Raw genomic sequence first — 17,178 nt, forward strand, 5'->3', positions numbered from 1 at the left:
ACCAAACCACCCCCAGCCCCCTCAGCCGCTCCTCATAAGACCTGTGCTCCAGACCCTTCACCAGCTTCCACTGATACAAAAACACTAAAATGCTTTTTTCTTTATATCCAGATGGAAAATAGCTCACCCTGCCTGAGATCAGAAACTACATTACAAAAAATAGAATAAAAATCTCACTAGAGCATACGTAAAAAAACTTTGTGGACAGCATTTGGACACTGCGGGGAAAAAAAAAAAAAGAGAAATCTTTAAAATCTATTGCCAAATCAAAGGATGAGTGTGAAGACACTTTACCAACATAGAATGACAAAACTGTTGTCTTGAGATATAGCAAAATTCATGACTAGAGTAAAAACTTTAATATTAAATTTTTTCCCTTTGATGAAAAGGCACTTAAAGTGACGAGCTGAGTGGATGTCTCCCCATACAAAGAGCATTGTACTAGGCTACCAGTTTCACAATAGACTAAGCTTCTCCTATTCTATTCTTGCAGCAAACAAACTATTTTTTGGTATGCCTCACTAAACCACTTTCCCACATCCTAGAGATACCTCAGGCAGAAGTAGCTTTTAGCTTCTAGCCTGTGTACAGACATAGGACTCCTGAACCAACACTTTATTTCTTGGATGTTCTGAAGTACTATGAACAGCTTCCCTCAGACACTTCAGTCAGGCTGGAAGATTCCCCTGGCATGACAAGAAACCAATCCTGCTCTACCTTTGCAGTGTTCCAGATAGGCATGAAGATGGACACTGGAAGACAAACAGTTACTCTCGGTATAGGGCACAAAGCAGAATTTTTCCAGTGTGGGAGGGATCCGTTCCTGTTGTCGTCGTGGTGCCACAGAAGCATGAAGACCATTGATCTGAACACCTCCTGCTTTAAGGCTATCAAGACAGCGGTCCACAACAACATCAAAAGCTGAAACACAAGAAAGAAATATAAGGTTGCATCAAATACTACAAGTACTTTGCTCACGGTGATCAGATGAACACTGCCATGTGAGACTGTTACAGAAGCTGCAGAACAGCAGCTTCTGTTACAGAGCTGCAGAATAGCTTGGAGACTAAGTGGGTCCCCCCCAAAGTCCATCTTACTTCTTAGGAAGTCATACATTCATCCACACAGCAGTCAAAGCAACTAGCAAAAACCCCAGCATGAGAGACCTTACCTTCTACATTGTCCTGGTATTGGCACACCTGCTCCTGATGCAGCACTGGGTCAATAAGCACTGAGCGAATCCTGGTGGGCAAGCGTAGACTGCGCCCAGTCTCAGATAAGATTATCAGGTGTAGCAGGGTGTCAAGGAAAGTCACCCAGTTCCCATTCCACAGAACTTTCCCTGTGTTCGCTGCAGAAGAAGACAAAGGGGAAGCCTCACTGTGATTTTTGTCATTCAGCACATGCCAGAAGTCACTGCTTGTCAAATACGAAGTCTGCTCTGCGCACCCAGCCTCCCCTGTAAAGTCCAATAGCCATTTCTACATTGGAGATAGCAGCTTTCCCAATGCTCTGTCAGAACTCTTGGTTGTTCTCCTTTATCACACAAAGCGTAATTACCACTGAGAGCACAGTCAGGTGGACTGTTAATACAAATGGAATTAAAAGATCAAATATTCATCATTACAATAACCAAGCTAATAACTTTTCTATAGAAAGTAGATTCACCTTCACTGTTGCATTCCAGAACACCCTGGAAAGTTGGTCCATAATTATATCCACGTAGATGCAGCTCTTGGTAAATGTCTTCTTTTAAGAGGCCAGCATTTGAGTTCATGTCTACTTGAGGCTGAAAGTCAACTGGCTGGTTATGGAAGTTCTTCAGAGCAGTGTTTTCTAGGAGGGAGATCTTCCCTGATGGGAAGAGTGTCAAGAATAAGAATCACCAGTGTCCATAAATAGTGGAGTTTAGTAGGACAGTGCATGCACTTCACTTTCTTCACTTACCACTCACAGCCAGATTCCCATTCCCTGACACCTCAAAGCAGTGAGAAGCAGGCATGAGTCTTACTTCCAGTTGTACTGATCCTGCAAGAAACATTGAGGAAAACAGGACTGTGAGGTCATTCATTGCCACCACCCTTGAGCAGAGCTCTCTCTTTCACCATCTAGAGACTCACCGCACACAGCATGTAATAAAGATGACCCTTAACGTGTGCTGCTTGACTGTATGAATTCACTTTTGTTCAGTCATGCTGCACTCTTCTTTATATTCTTTCTCCTGTGTTCCCCTCCACTTTCCCCTTGCATTTTTTTCCTCACACTCCCTTCATCTTCATTACACAGGTTTGCAGTTCACTCACCCTTTTTGGGAAGGATAGTTGCCTGATGAATTGTGACTTCTTCAAACATAACAGGCATTTCCTCCATAGCCATGCCAAGAGACCGTGCCAGAGTTCGCCAAGCCAGTACTAGGTACCCAGTTGCTGGGTACAGGACTCTGCCATCAATGCAGTGATCAACCAAGTAGTGGTCAGGAGAGTCAGGATTCACATCTGTCAAAGATTAAAGACCAGAATAAAACACCCCACCCTAATAAAGAGGTCTTTTCCCCTCAAGGTCTGTAAGAGGTTTTAGTGGTTTCCCCAACTATCCTGCCTGGCAACACGCAGCTCTTAAAACTACCGTCAGTCTGAATCAAGACAGTTTCCTGCTCCGTTCATATTCTTGCATCCCATTTCAGAAGCAGATATAGTCTTTTTCAGCCCTAACCAAACCAAACATTAAGCTTCAGAAAATGGCTTTAAGGATGCTGCTTTGAGTATCCGTTTCCTAGTTTTACAAAAGAAATGCAGAGGTAAAGCAGCAAAGAGACAAACAAAAAACCCCCTAACAGGCAAACACACCAATATTGTAGACTGAAGCAGATGCAGAGCCTTTGGAACCTGATGGAAAGTCTTCAGCTTTTGGAACATCCCAGTCCTGGCTGTGGTCCCATTTGATGTATGGAGAAATAAGGGGTGTTCCCACTGGGACAGGGTATTCCACATGTGGGAACAAGTTATTTCCAAGAACATTTATCCTAGGAAGACAAAAATGATCAAGACAATGTGGGGGAAGGGGGGAGAGAGGGAGAAAAAGAAGGGAGAAAAAAATTGACTATAATACTTAGAGGTCAGATAGTAAATTGGTTTTGGGCTTCATGTCTGAGATTTCTCCAGGAGCACCATGAATATTTACTGCAGCCAAATTTATAACTCCCACAGTCTACAAGATGCAAGGTTTATTTCGAGAGCTAGTTCCAGGTTTCTAGGCCTACAAAATGAGAGTCCTCTTTAAAAGGCACTTTCCCAGCCCAAGCAGTCTCTAACCCAAGGCAACATTTCATACGTGAGCACGTTAAATGTGTAAAGGACAGATGTCAACTCCATTTTTTTCCAGGTTTATTGAAGGAGTATTTTGATCCTTGTGAAGATATGCATGCTAGAGAAGAAACTTGAGTTCTCTCCTAACTGATACCCCACTCACCCTCCTTCCTTTATCTCCTTACCCAGTTAAATGAATCTTTCCAGTCTGCGTTAGGAAGAACTCCAAATTATTTTTGTGCTCTTTCTTCATCAAAGGTAGAATGGTGCAAGTTGGTTTCAAAGTTCTCCTCAAGATAGCCTGGTCAAGTAGAGTCCATAAATCATTGGTGGAAGGCATTACTTACTACTTTGTCTCTGACTTTTTCTCTACAGATGTCAAACCACTTCTGCTTCACTGCCAAGAGCTCTGTGCCAGATGCTAGAACATGCACAATTTTAACAGGGAAAGGGAGAGCAGCACAATACCCTTCCAGCAACCCAAGAAGTTGCACATTCTACTCCCACCCCAACTTTTGCACACACTCTCCATTAGATCCAAACAATGAAATGCTTTTCTTACTCATTACACAGTTCAGAGAGCTACCTAATAGCTACTTGAAATGCATGGCAATGAATAAAGGCAACAATGTCTATGTCTGGAGAAGGAAGTGGTAGTGTGCTGGGATTATTATTTTTTTTTTTTTTAAATCTTAACATACACCACCCCCTGAAAAAAGCCAAACCAAACAAACAGCCAAAAAAATAAACACACTGAAACCCACAAAAAAAAAAAAAAAAATCAAGAAAGTGTTAAAACTGGGGTAGACTCAAAAGTACTGTTCTCAGAACTGGGCCTGGAGGGAGCCCTCAGACCCTCAATCTCCTTCCTGCAGCAGCATATCGATATAATACCACACTGACACGATCAAATACAATACCTGTAAGAGAGCATGCGGAGCAATCTCTACTACAACAGCATTTTCTGGAACATGCTTCAGACCTTCGTGGAACAGCACTGGATTCACTAGGTTGTTCACATGATACTCTGCAGAGGAATTCCTAGCCAGATCGCTCTGCCACTGAGACTCAGGGATAGATGTACTGATCCATCGTGCAGAACGAAGCTTAGGGTGTGGAATGACCTACAGAGAGACAAGGAAGAGGGACAGGAGGAAGAGTTACATGTCACAGATAACAATAAGACAGGCAAAAGCAAGCAGCCCCTCCTTTTCTCAGCTTGACCGCTCAGGACTTCCTTCTGCTTGAGTGCATAGGACTTCAAACCTTAGGCCTCAGAGCTTTACATGCTCTTCAAGGGATTTTCTTTTCCTCCTAAAGAAAGTAACCCCCTTAAGCTCAGCATCACCTATACCCAAACCCAGCTGCCTGAGGATAAGCCATAGGAGCCATAGTTTGATGATATTACCTTTTTCAGGGCACTGAGCAGCGCTGGTGCAATAGATGCCATGTAATAGGAATGGAACGCGACTCCAGCACTGCGCACCTCCTTTGCGAACACACCATCCTTTTTCAGCTTGGCTACAAACTCAATCACAGAGTCCTAAGAAAAGAAATATTAGTGAACTAAAAATAAAAGCTCATAATGTGTTTGCGATCTGTATGAGCCACTGTACTATGCCATGCCCTTCATCACTTGCCACTTAAGAGGAGCCATACCTGGGATGAGGTTATTGCCCTTCTCAGTCTTCTAATTTATCACTCATTATGCCCATGGCATAAGACTATTCAGCATAAAATATCTTCTTTCACTAGCTCACTGAATCACTAACATCACTTCCTCTCACAGGACACTTGAGTGTTTAAGTTTATACAAAGCACCACGTCCCATCCCACCGCTCTAATCCAGCCCCCTTCGCATGCAGCTGAGCGTCAACTCAGCTTCATGCTTTCTTCAAACGAGAACTTCATGGGTCCCAATCACAACTCTGGCATCCATCATATCAGTTCCTTGCTCACCAGAGGCCCTGAAACAGTGACAGTATCTTCAGAGTTGTGACAGGCTGGCACCACATTTGGAGGACAGCGTTGCTTACATTCCTCCCACGTCAGACCTGCAGAAGGAAGGCCTCAGGACAATACAAGTGTTTCCAGCAGTGAGCCTCCTAAGGGGAGGCAATCTTAACTGTACAATCACTGTGCTTAATTCAGCATTTTGCAAAACTGAGAAGTCTCTCTTAAGAGAAAGATGGACAACCCCCCTTTTCCCCAAAAGTGATTCTGCAAAAGCCAAGGATACTTTTCTCAGGGCTTTAACATGACATTTATCACGGTGGTATCGAGCACAAGAACAGAACACCACTGAATCTTTGTACCACCCCATTAAGGGATGGGGCAGGGATCCCACACACTTTCAAAGCAGCTATGGAATTGGTTTTTTTCCTCATCTTGCCCTTAGCAATCCAAGCTAGAGCAGAAGGGAGATAACACATGAGCTTGACTCACAGCAACTGAGAGTCACAAAATACCCATAGAAATCGACAACTCTATCAGCTTCAACTAGCTTAACACATGCAGCATCTGGTCATATGTTACGTGGATAAAACTCACAGAAAGAACTTGAACTCAAGATCAGATTATAAAAAACATATTATACACAGGGCTCCAAGAAAAGTTCTGTGATAGGGTGCCACATACGTAGTATCAAGGAAAAGCTGAATTACACAGGTTGACCTTTGTAGCACTAGTTAAAGTAAGAAGTCTAGGATCATAACAAGCGATCTAGTCAAACATACTGCATTAGACCTGGAACAGTTTTTCTCTGAAGTGTTTCAGTTTTTAACTGACCACTGTGTCCAATAACTAGAAAGAGAAGAACAACGCTACCAATAATTTTATTTTTAAACATATAAGTCACCATGAAGCCACACCATGAAGAAAGAAAAACTACTGTGTCCAAATCTCAAAATTTCACCCAAGTGGGCAAAACTATGACTTATAGAAACACTGAGCAAAGCTTATTCAGGAGAAAGCCTCTTCCCAAGTGCTGTTAAGCCCCAGTAAGTTCTAACAGCATCAAGTTCCACCAGCCACTTGCCCACTACACAATAGTGGCTTACTGGTTTCAGGTCTCATTACTTTCACAGGCAATCAGAAAACTCTTTTAATCAAATAATTTAAATATATACGTGCGTGTGTGTATATACACACACATACATCAAGAGCCAAAAACCCCAGTGCCTTAGATTTTCACCTCTCTTTTCAAGATTATTTATCAGGCATCTATCATTCATCACCTGTCAACAAACCTCTCAATTTCCACTTAGTTTTTGGATGGATTACCAAAATTTGTCTGTATTCCAGGTCAGAGAGAACTACCATTATATCAACTTCAGGCTGTTCTACATCAGAAGAAGAGACAATAGTAGCCAAAAATTTTTTTACAAACATGATTATCTCCACCAACACATTTCAGAGCCCAATTTTATCCCAGTGCCACACAGCAGAGGTCAGATATACTTTAGTATGGCTCCTTTGGTAAGGGTATACCTACCAACAGCAGCCATTCCTCCTGGGGGCAATTTGGCCTCTTTAACGCATCGTCCCCGCCAATAAGCAGCAAGAACAGCTTCTTCATGACTTAAGGAGTTATCTGCATAGCCACAAGCTAGTTCTCCCACTGAGTGGCCCAATATCCCATCAGGTTGCAGACCTGCAGCCTTCAGCATATCAATTTGGGCAATCTGCAAGGAGTAGGATTAGTGATTCCACGTCAGAATAAGCAGGTGTCAGGCCTCAAAGGCACACAGCAGTAGTGAATACATTACAAAATAGCTTTTTGGTACAGACATTCTTCTTGGCCTCACTGCTTCCCCCCGCCACTAACTGCAGCTCCAGCCTCATTTCAAAGCAATCCCAAGAATCACTGTGTGACCCCAGTACTGTTCGGGCGTCTCCACTATGATGCTATTTCCAACAACAGGGATTGCCAAGAACATGTCTGTACAAAGGAAGAGGCAAGACCAGCTTTCAAGATCACTTTAAAAGCTCTGCCTCTAGGTTAAGAAACAATGAATCCCACATTGACATTCAGAATTAAAAGATACTTCATTTAGCATAATTTAGTTCATTTGCAGAACAAATTTTAGAAGGCATTCTACAGAACCTTGCTCCTTGCCACAAATGTTCACAAAATTTAAAGACATTCCTTAGTCTCCACATACACACAGATACAAATCAGTTTAGATCAATATTTCTCCAAGCATCTTCCAAGTGGCAAAGCCCAAAACTGTCAAGGGTGCAACACATTCCCTCCTATCAGAGATATTTCTAACAGCTGCCATGTGCTGATTACACAAAGCAACCTTCCATTAATCGGTATAGAGTGTTACCAGCCAAACAGACACTCTAGCAGAACATGCTTATGTGGATTGAATCCATCAGTCATTTGAGCCTTACCTGAATAGCAGCTAGGCCAACAAATGCATGGACAGTGTCCTCAAAAGTGTTCTCATCTGCTTGCAGAAGCAGGTCTGAGACCTTTAGACCCGTGCTCTTCAAAGCCTCGTCCGAGCGCAATATAGACTGACGAAACAAATCCAACTTCATGAGGCTCAGGCCCATACCTTTCCACTGTGTTCCCATGCCTGCAGGATAGGCAAGGAGAAAGTGAGCTCCATAAAAGGAGCAGGCATCACATGCTTGCTCTGGTAGTGGAAGAATTCTATCTAAGAGCAAAACATTGTACTTTTCTAACATCCTCTAAATTAGGTACTGCTTTTCATTTTCCTGGACTTTGCTATCAGAGGACAGCAAAATTGGAAGGACTAGATAAAACACACAAAACATGAGTCTCCTAGACATAACACAGGGCTGCAAGATATTTCCTCACACTGAAGTGGAAAACATTAGAGCACAGAATCCAATTGCTCAAGCCCTAGACCTACAAAGAAATGCAGAAGCCTGAACCCACTGCTGCACACCTACCTGAGCAGATGTACCAGAGCGGTCTACCAGATGCTTGGACTTGCTGAACCTCTTTTATGTCACTCTCAGTGCCAACTAGTGTGTAGCCCCTGTAGGGCATAGAGGATACAGGAACTGCAGAGATATCACTGAGCAGGCTTAAAAACGGGCTGCATCCTCCATGTTTTCTGCTCTCTTGAATTAGTACTTCCACAGCTTCCTGGGTTCTGCCGCAAATTTGAACCAGTCTTGGAGTGTCACAAGGTTCCAGAGACTGGCATTTGTTCTCATTTGGCTTCAGAATGACATGAGCATTAGCACCTCCAAAGCCAAAAGAGTTTATACCAACAAGGCCACCTTTCACCGGCGTTGGTTTACAAACTACCTCCAAGGAGCCATCTTGTAAGGCAGGAATATCTGGATTTGGGGTACTGAAATGAAGATTCGGAGCCCACAGCCCATGTTCCAGAGAGAGAATGACCTGGAAGAAAAAACAATGTGTTCTGTGCTCCACATTTTCTTGTAACAGGTATTCTTTCGTTGTTATTGTTTTACTAAAAATTACTATGTAGCATCTGCTAAAGCAGCTTTCTATGTTTGGATAAAGGGACACTTCAGAGAACAGCATTATTGATGTTACTGAGGTAGTACCTACTTCACCGAGGTATATTTGAAGTCCATGCAAGAAGTCAGTAGGAAAGGCGAGGGTGCTGCCTTTAAGTATAGCTTCCAGACCTTTTCTAACCAGGAAGCCATGCAGTCTTGCTGGAAAAGGAGCCTGGCTACTAAGAATATCACATCATCTTTTTCCCCTTTCAGATCCTGTCCCTTCATCACACTCTGTTTTGTCTCTCCACAATTACACACTGCCACACTTGCTCTTCCTTATCACAACAAATGCTTCCATTTCTGCCTTTGCTGCAAAAGAGTCAAGCTGAAGCACTGGTAAAAAAGTCTGCTTGCTGCATTGCACTCATTTGTTGTCTCCATCCAAAAAAGCAGCAACAGCAGACTGGTCAGAACTGACAGAGCTAAAGGGAAGTACAGAAAGAGCACGAGAGTTAGAACAGCTGTGCCAAAAAAGCAAGCACTCCCTTCTCTCACCAGCGTCTCTACAAACAGCCCATGACACCAAGCCCATACTCCTTGGTGGCACAAATCCAGCAAATCACAGACTACAAGGTCAGTTGCAAACACTCTGTGCTCTGTATGTTTGGCAGTTTCTTCATCACCCCAAAATGGTCAGAGAAACAGCTACTAGTTTGGGGACTGTTCTTCCAAGTTGACTACCAGACACGCTAGCCTACCTGAGAGAATAACCAGCGTAAATGCACTATTTCAACTCCAGTCAGCATGCTTTAAGTTGCAGTCTAAGTATTTTCACGCACTCTGTCCTACACCTACAATACCATGCACTACAAACTTGCTGTTGCTTTACACAGCATATGTATTTGTACTTTTAAGTCTGCCATGGTTTCTATACAAGTTCGAGAGCACAATAGAGTTAGCGTACACCAGAGCCACCAAGGAGCTTTGTCTTGGTTGTACAGCAAGTAATTAGACAGGCTGAGTAGTTTGAAGGTACAGGTGAGTTTTCCCTCCCTTACCAGAATTTAACTAAAGTGGCCTTGTCAAGCCCTGGTTTCTTTCCTAATCATCCACATAATTAATGTATTTTAAAGATCTATTTTCCTAACTGACATCTCACATACAAGAGCATTTTATAGAATTCCAAAAGAAAACATTTATGGAAACTGCAGACTTCCCAAGACAGTCACTGTCTAAGAGACAGTGGGCTTGATGTAGCTTCTGGATTGGTCTCAAGGACACCTGATCAGCTGCCGAATCCTAAAATATTAAGTGCTGACAAACTTTCAAAGAATCAATAACAGAGACAGAACTTCCAATATCCTTCCCAAGCTTCAGGTGCTTCCAAGATGCCAGATCTGGAAACGAGACCTAACACAACTTAATAAAAGCATAGCAAAAAGATATTCTAGCAGGCACGATGAGTGCTGTGGGCTCTTGCCTCCAGCTGTAAGTTCACATACAAAGTTCAGTGAGAAAACTGATGAAAGAAAGAGTGAGAAACATGGTAGCAGAGAAGTCTTAATTGTGGCCCTTGTCTTTGCAGTTCTGCATCATCTAAGAAACAGAGAGGGAAACAGTACTTCAGAATTATGATCCCATCCCGACAGATCACAGCAGAACTGCACTAAACACACTGTTTACAGTGTACAACACAGAATAGACAGAGAAGTTTATTTTATGACTCAGTTGTCATTCCTTCTAAGAAGAAGGTGTCAGTCTGAGAGACGGAGGTGCTAAAAAGAGTAAACTTTCCTCTACAGACAGACACTGCTGTCTCCATGATTTACTTGCAATGAGGCTATTCACAGCAAGTTTTATGTATTCAGGTCACAATAACCACTTTAAAGAGCCTAAAATTCTAGCAGTGACTGTGTACATCAATTTGCATGCCTCTGAGGCTGTCAGTAATAGGCTTACAACCAAGTGTGAACATTAGCTATCTCTCTGTTAAGCAGTTTAGCAGCCAGAGCCAATAGATGGTTGTCTGCCTACAGCAGGAGTTAGCAGGCTGGTTGCTAAGACAACCAGTTATTCAAGCTGGTAGCCTCATCCTGAAGAGCTCACCTGGCTTCTTGCCAACATAAGAGAAAAGAGGAGAGATGACACATCCCTGACAAACAGCCAGAAGGATCAGCTACTCTTCTGGCACTGAAAGCCCACACTGACTCTTTTCTTTAGTCATTGCCAACTACTCCAAACATTTACATTCCTCTCCTTGTACATCCCTCAAACCCAAATCACTTACGGCAGAGTTCTGTCAGAAGGCCCAGTGTAAGGATGATCAATAAAATGATCCCAAAGGCTTAATTCTGACCAGAGTTATGCTTCTGTAGAATTCAGAAGGGGAACTAAAGCGTGTGTGCATGCACACAGCAAGGGCCACTTGAGCAGCTTTAAAAAGTATTTGCAGGTGAAGCAAGAAGTAGATAATTAATGAGAATCACCTGAGTTCTTCTCATTACCAGTGAACATCTTATCCTGGATCAGTGCAAATTTTCCTTAAAACAAACAAACATTAAAAACCCACACACTGTTGTGTTCTCCCCCCCACCCCAATTTTCCTTCTCAGGCCACCCGTTACCTTGGCTAACGCAGCAAGCCCAGAGGCAGGCTCCGGATGACCCATATTTGACTTGGTTGATCCGATCAACAGTGGCTCTCTCTCACACTGGCAGAAGACACTTACAATGCCATTTACTTCCTGTGGATCTCCAACCTAGCAGGAGGAGCATCAGAATGGCTATTAGCTAGCACTTCCAAAACACACCACAAAAGAGAAATCTGAAAGATCAAGATGGTTGGGCAAAATCCAAAAGTGGTGAAGCAGTACATATTCCAGTAACTGGCAGAAGAGAGAAATACAGTTCATTTTGGAAAAAAAAATAATAATTTGATAGAAAGGTGTGGCAAGGGATGAAAATAAGGGAGAACAAAACACTCCAAATCCAAAAGGGCCACTCTGACCTTGGTGCCTGTCCCATGAGCTTCAACATACTCCACTTCTTCAGGTTCAATACCACATTCTCTGTACAAAGAGCTGACCAACTGTTGTTGCATCTCTCCAGATGGGAATGTCACACCTAGGATGAAAGCTGCCATTAATCCCTCCCTCCTATCAGATGCTTCCTGTTCTGATTTTAGCACACGTTCAACTGCTTGGGGCTACCAGGTCCAAAAAAACCAAAGAGAGACTTTTTCAGGCTTTACACCAAGGTCCTTAGCACCAAAGACAATAAACCTCTTGGGCTCTTTGGAAGAAGAGCAGTGCAGGGATGTCCTGAGGAAGGCTAAACTGGCAACAGGAGATTGCTGTTGCTTTGTACAGCAGAAAACACCACTTGCCTCCTTCAACTTCAAGTCCTAAATGTTGCATTACCAAAACAAAAGAAAAACACGCCCCAAACAATAAAACACCTTCACACAGGCCACAACAGCCTGTTTTTGATGACAAAATACCTCACTATTCAGAGGCTCAAGGCCTACCTTGCTCCTTAAAGCCATCAGTGTTACTTCCAGCATTGACTATTGTGGCATAGATCCGCTTAGCCATAGATCTCTTGGTCAAAAGAACTACAACAGCAGCTTCAGAGCGACAATATCCATTTCCTGAAAGCAGAGAGAGAATAACGAGTCACTAATTCTGCTCTGCTTTGAAAAAAGTTGCAGAACATCATGCAGTAAGGTCAAGTCATTCCTGAGCTACCACTTACAACAGATTGCTTTCAGCGCATGCCACATCCATTTCTTAAAAAAAAAATGTCCGAGAAAGGCTTGCTGCTCATCACAAATTATGATAGTTTCCAATAAAAAGACAGCTATTCCCTGTCCCCAGTGGCTGAGGAATGAACCACACAGTTTCTTCCCCACAGTTAGTTTTCCAGGTTCAACGGAGCATGTAACACTTATCCGGTCCAGGGTGCAAACAGTGCACCTAGGAATAACTACACGGCCAGCTTTTTGCTGCATTGCAAGAGTATCTTCAGTAGATACTCCACAGTAAATTCCTCTCGTACAGCACAACAAACTTCTGTACTAATGCCTTACCTGAAGCATCAAAAGCTTTGCAGGCACCATCAGGACTAAGCATACCCAGTTTCATGAACTGCACAGAAGTGTTGGGTTTCAGCAAAAGGTTGACGCCTCCTACTAGGGCTGCACTGCACCGTCCATGACGAATTGCCTTAAAAGCATTTTCTAGAGCAACAAGACTAGAGGAGCAGGCCGTGTCAATAGTTATGCTTGGTCCTTAGAGAAGGGAAAGGGAAAACAAAAAAGCTGGTTTTTACTTTTTATTTCCTAGAGTTGCTGTCCAAAGACTACAGGGTGGGATTACAAGAGAAACATATTCAAAAAAGTGTCAAATAAGGGTTGCTTCAGAACATAACAGGTAATCCTGATACAATGGGAGACAAGAATCATCATCTCTGCCTGCTTACCAGATAATAAGGGATGAGAAAGGTGGGAAAAAATTGCAGTTTGGCTTTAAGGGTATTTTAAAAAATTTAATCTCTGTCTCCATCAGTAAGAGATCCTGTAGCTTCACAGGGAGGTCTCATCTATTTTCCCAATTCTCATCAACAAAAAGCCCTCCCCCTTCCCAGCACTACCCTTGCCATTATCTCTGTTCTGTGCCGCTCTCCAGAGGGATTTCCATCCCTCCACTCTCTTCAGTGTCACACACAGTTCAAGTCATGTCTACGCCTCCAATTATATCATTCCGGTGGCTCTCCCACTTTACTCCAAAAGAGCCAACTGTCACAGTCAGTCTGTCTCTGGGCTGGCTGACCTCTACATAGCTTGATACCAAACAGCAGTCTAAAAGCTGGAAAGGACCTAGGCTTTGTTACGAAGGCCTCCTGATATCATCTTTCAGATGACTGCCAGCTATGCCCACCAGCAACTGAGTTACAAAGCCTTACAATGAGTCTTATCACACAGTCAAATTTTCTGCTTCTCATACACCTCCTTACAACAGGTGCATGCTATTTCTCCTCCAAAATGGGTCTACATCATCACATCCATCCCACTCCTCTACAGAAACTGTGGTACAATCATGCCCAAATTGCAACTGCTGATCAGCATCGACAGATTTGGGGGCACACACCTGTTAAGTCATAAAAGTAGGAAATCCTGTTGGCAAGCATAGCACGCTGGCAGCCAGTCATACTGTATCCCAAAAGCTCTTCTGGATCCTGGCTCAGGGCTTCAGCAGCTTCTGACCCACTGGCACCAACCCATACACCCGTGTCTGTGCCACGGAGGGCAGCTGGATTAATACCTGTGGGGACATTGGAAGGTAGATTACAGTAGACAAACTTATGAGGAGCAAACCGGGGAGAGATCAGGTGCCCTGGCACCAGTTCATGAAATACCACTTACTGTCCCTTTCTGATAGGCCTGCAGCATTGTTCCCTTACCTACAGTTACCTTTTTTCTGTTTCAACTGCAGACCTTACAGGTCTTATTGCAGAGTCCACCAGAACTTTGGTATTGGCTTTTCGCCACAACATACCGTGCCCGGAGACAGCTTTCCAGCTTAGCTGGGCACTGCCAGAGTCTCGTATGAAAAAATGTGTATGGACTATGAGAGACACAAATGCCAATCAGATAGGCTGACTTCCAGTGCAGAGAAAAGGAGCAGACTGAAGGGGAGAAAATCACAACACTTAGATATTCGTGTGCTCACATGACATTTCCATCTCCAGCCACACACAAAGCCCACATCTGGAGTACAAGACAGGAAAAAATCCTTAAGCACAAAAGCCAACAACAAGAACAAGTAATAACTCTGCTCTAAAAGCCACACAGTGAACTCAACTTGCAGCAATCTCTGCTGTTTCTTCTCTGTGCTTCAGGAGTCCTGGAAACAAGCAGAATATCCAAGTCTCCAGATGGAGGCTCAGCAGCAGAGGAACAAATGTTAATTTTACTAAGTGGTGACGTAGTTCCAACTTTTTCCCATGTGCTTCTCATGTTCAGACATGAAACTGATTAGCAAGAAAAATGAATTTTTTGGTTCTGTGGGTAACTCAAAAGCTCAAGACACTGACAGTGATGGAGGAAAGAGGCTCCTATTTCTGAAAGCATACTTCCTTGGCAAACCTTCTATAGAAGTGAATCAAACGCCACAAATTTTCCACAAACCCGGCCAACAGACAGGAATACATCAGGCTATTCTTTCAGACCATCGATGAGAATTCTAACCAAGTCCTCTTCCTTTTGCACAACAAATGTGCCTTTAAGAAAGAGATCCACTATGGAATACTAGGGTAGAGCTGAACATACAGAAGCTCTAGAACTCTTGACTGTTTAAGTCTGTCCTACCAGTTGTACCATACGATGCAGGCAGAAATTCACTAGCGGTCAGCATAGATTTCCTTGTTTGAGTTCCACAGAAAACACCTTTGTTCTAACCCCCATACCAGTTCTTTGGTCTCCTCTCTAACATGAGGGCTTTCTCGTATTAGAGATCTCATCACACAGGTGCATGTCTGCACCTGCTCCACAGAGACAATACAGCATAATTCTCCCTCTTCAGTCATTCAGCTGCTTACCTCCATCCAAGATAGCTTCATAAGAAACTTCCAACAGCAAGCGAAGTTGAGGATCCATTGTATGAGCTTGTTTGGGGTGAACCCCAAAAAAGGATGCATCAAATTTGCTTATGTCTTTGAGCTTTCCATTTCTCTTGGGCAGTCCATAAATTCCTGAGAAGGAAAATTCAACTCTGAATCACAGAATACATGGGTTTTGAAGCAGCTACCAGCTGAGACGAAGTACAGAATGACAATAGCCAATTCTCAATTACACGTGAAACATCACTTCCCTGTTGCAATACCCAGACTGCTGCATGAATAGCTACCTACCCATCTCTTGGAATCTTATTTGGAAATAAGAACACTGCATTAACAAAAGCAATTGCCATTTTTAAGACTCTCCCAAATATGGCAGCAAAATACACCCCTCTAGTTTAAGCACTTTTGCTTTGGCAAGTTGTACCAAGCACGTAAACAGATTCCAAATTAGCAGTTCCAATAAGTCACCAGTTATAAGGAAAATAAAAGCAACTTTTCACTTCTGGAAATCATGGATAGACATGTGCCAAACACACATGAAAGACAATCAGAAAAGAACATGGTAAAAAGCTATAAATCACAGGACTGGAGACCCTGTGCTACTTCTGAACGCAGAAAAAAGACAGAGCCATCTTACTGCCACAGCTATCAACAGCAGGTACAGGATTTATGTTGCCTAGCTGCTCTGTCAGAGTGTTCTTTTATTTAGAAGTAAGCTACATATTATTTATAAGCTACTACTGCATGGGATATGGGATTCCATGAGACCTTCATAAAAGTGTTCTGTTCCTGAATTTCTTCATGGTTTATCAAAAGTGAATTCAGAAGCTCTGTCAAGGTTTCATATCTGATAAAGCCTTTCCTTTCATAGGATAATTCCTCTAAAACACTTGGAACTAAGGGCTCCAGAAGGAGAGACAATAAGCACTCACCTGGTTTCCACCTCCGATCATCCTCTGTGACCATATCAACTCCATTAAGCAGGTTCTCCCAAAACTCTTGCAAGTTCTCCGATTCTGGCAGCTTTCCTGCTATGCCTGCAATCACCACGTCCTCCATCTCTTAACTTCTCCCTGTTGCCGAGATCCACAAAGCAGCAAAACTTGTAAGATTTCAGAGACTATATATGCCTGTTGTCTTCCTAACATGTTGTGACAAACAAGCATATTTGCAGGAGAAACACCCACACAAGGAACAGCCCACAGAGTCTCTACTCAAAAAAAAAGACATCCCAACTACTCAAATGGACCATAACATCAGCGGGGACAAGGACTATGAAAAAACTGATGCCGAAGGAGTGTCAGGGTTTGAGAATCACCAGTTTCTACCTGGCAACTAGAAAATGAACAGGTCTAGCTCTGCCAAACACAGAGCCTCTGTGAAGTCAGCAGAGAAGAAAGATTAACATGCTGGAGCAGAGGTGGGTGGAGAAATTATGAAACACATATAGTAAAATACATAATTACAAGGCAAACCTAACAGGTAGCGAAACAAGTTCTACAATCATTGCAAAGTTAAATGCTAACTTAAGAATCAATAATCAGACAGTTTGTTGGAGGGGGAAAAAAAAAAACCAAAAATGTACAAAACAAACACAAAACCAACCACCCTCCCACCCAACACCCCCCCCAAAAAACCAACACCAAAACAGAACACACACAGGAGAAAAACACCCAAAAAGCATAAAGATTACAACACAACTTAGCATTATTCTAAATACCCAAAATAAGTAGTAAGCTTTATATATAAAGTATTTCCCAACTGGACTGTGCACTGCCACACATTTAGAGGACCAGGAATTA

General features: G+C 42.9%; 1 protein-coding gene across 1 annotated transcript in view; it reads right to left on the reverse strand.

Moving 5' to 3' along the window:
• The window catches only part of FASN (fatty acid synthase), a 33,018-nt gene extending 16,562 nt beyond the window's left edge, over window positions 1–16,456 (reverse strand). Inside the window, exons 1-20 of the mRNA XM_010074128.1 lie at window positions 16,309–16,456; window positions 15,356–15,508; window positions 13,906–14,079; window positions 12,846–13,046; window positions 12,285–12,407; window positions 11,766–11,881; window positions 11,383–11,517; window positions 8,232–8,691; window positions 7,704–7,891; window positions 6,799–6,988; window positions 5,265–5,359; window positions 4,714–4,848; window positions 4,226–4,429; window positions 3,491–3,606; window positions 2,847–3,022; window positions 2,304–2,495; window positions 1,948–2,028; window positions 1,669–1,854; window positions 1,172–1,351; window positions 718–921 (exon numbers count right to left, since the gene is read on the reverse strand). Of these exons, the coding sequence (XP_010072430.1) occupies window positions 718–921; window positions 1,172–1,351; window positions 1,669–1,854; window positions 1,948–2,028; window positions 2,304–2,495; window positions 2,847–3,022; window positions 3,491–3,606; window positions 4,226–4,429; window positions 4,714–4,848; window positions 5,265–5,359; window positions 6,799–6,988; window positions 7,704–7,891; window positions 8,232–8,691; window positions 11,383–11,517; window positions 11,766–11,881; window positions 12,285–12,407; window positions 12,846–13,046; window positions 13,906–14,079; window positions 15,356–15,508; window positions 16,309–16,435 (3,436 nt within the window). The 5' untranslated portion in view covers window positions 16,436–16,456. The remainder of the gene's footprint in view (window positions 1–717; window positions 922–1,171; window positions 1,352–1,668; window positions 1,855–1,947; window positions 2,029–2,303; window positions 2,496–2,846; window positions 3,023–3,490; window positions 3,607–4,225; window positions 4,430–4,713; window positions 4,849–5,264; window positions 5,360–6,798; window positions 6,989–7,703; window positions 7,892–8,231; window positions 8,692–11,382; window positions 11,518–11,765; window positions 11,882–12,284; window positions 12,408–12,845; window positions 13,047–13,905; window positions 14,080–15,355; window positions 15,509–16,308) is intronic.
• Window positions 16,457–17,178: the final 722 nt, after the last annotated feature.

This window comes from Pterocles gutturalis, unplaced genomic scaffold (assembly GCF_000699245.1).
Source record: "Pterocles gutturalis isolate BGI_N339 unplaced genomic scaffold, ASM69924v1 scaffold7067, whole genome shotgun sequence".
Taxonomy (NCBI): Eukaryota; Metazoa; Chordata; class Aves; order Pterocliformes; family Pteroclidae; genus Pterocles; species Pterocles gutturalis.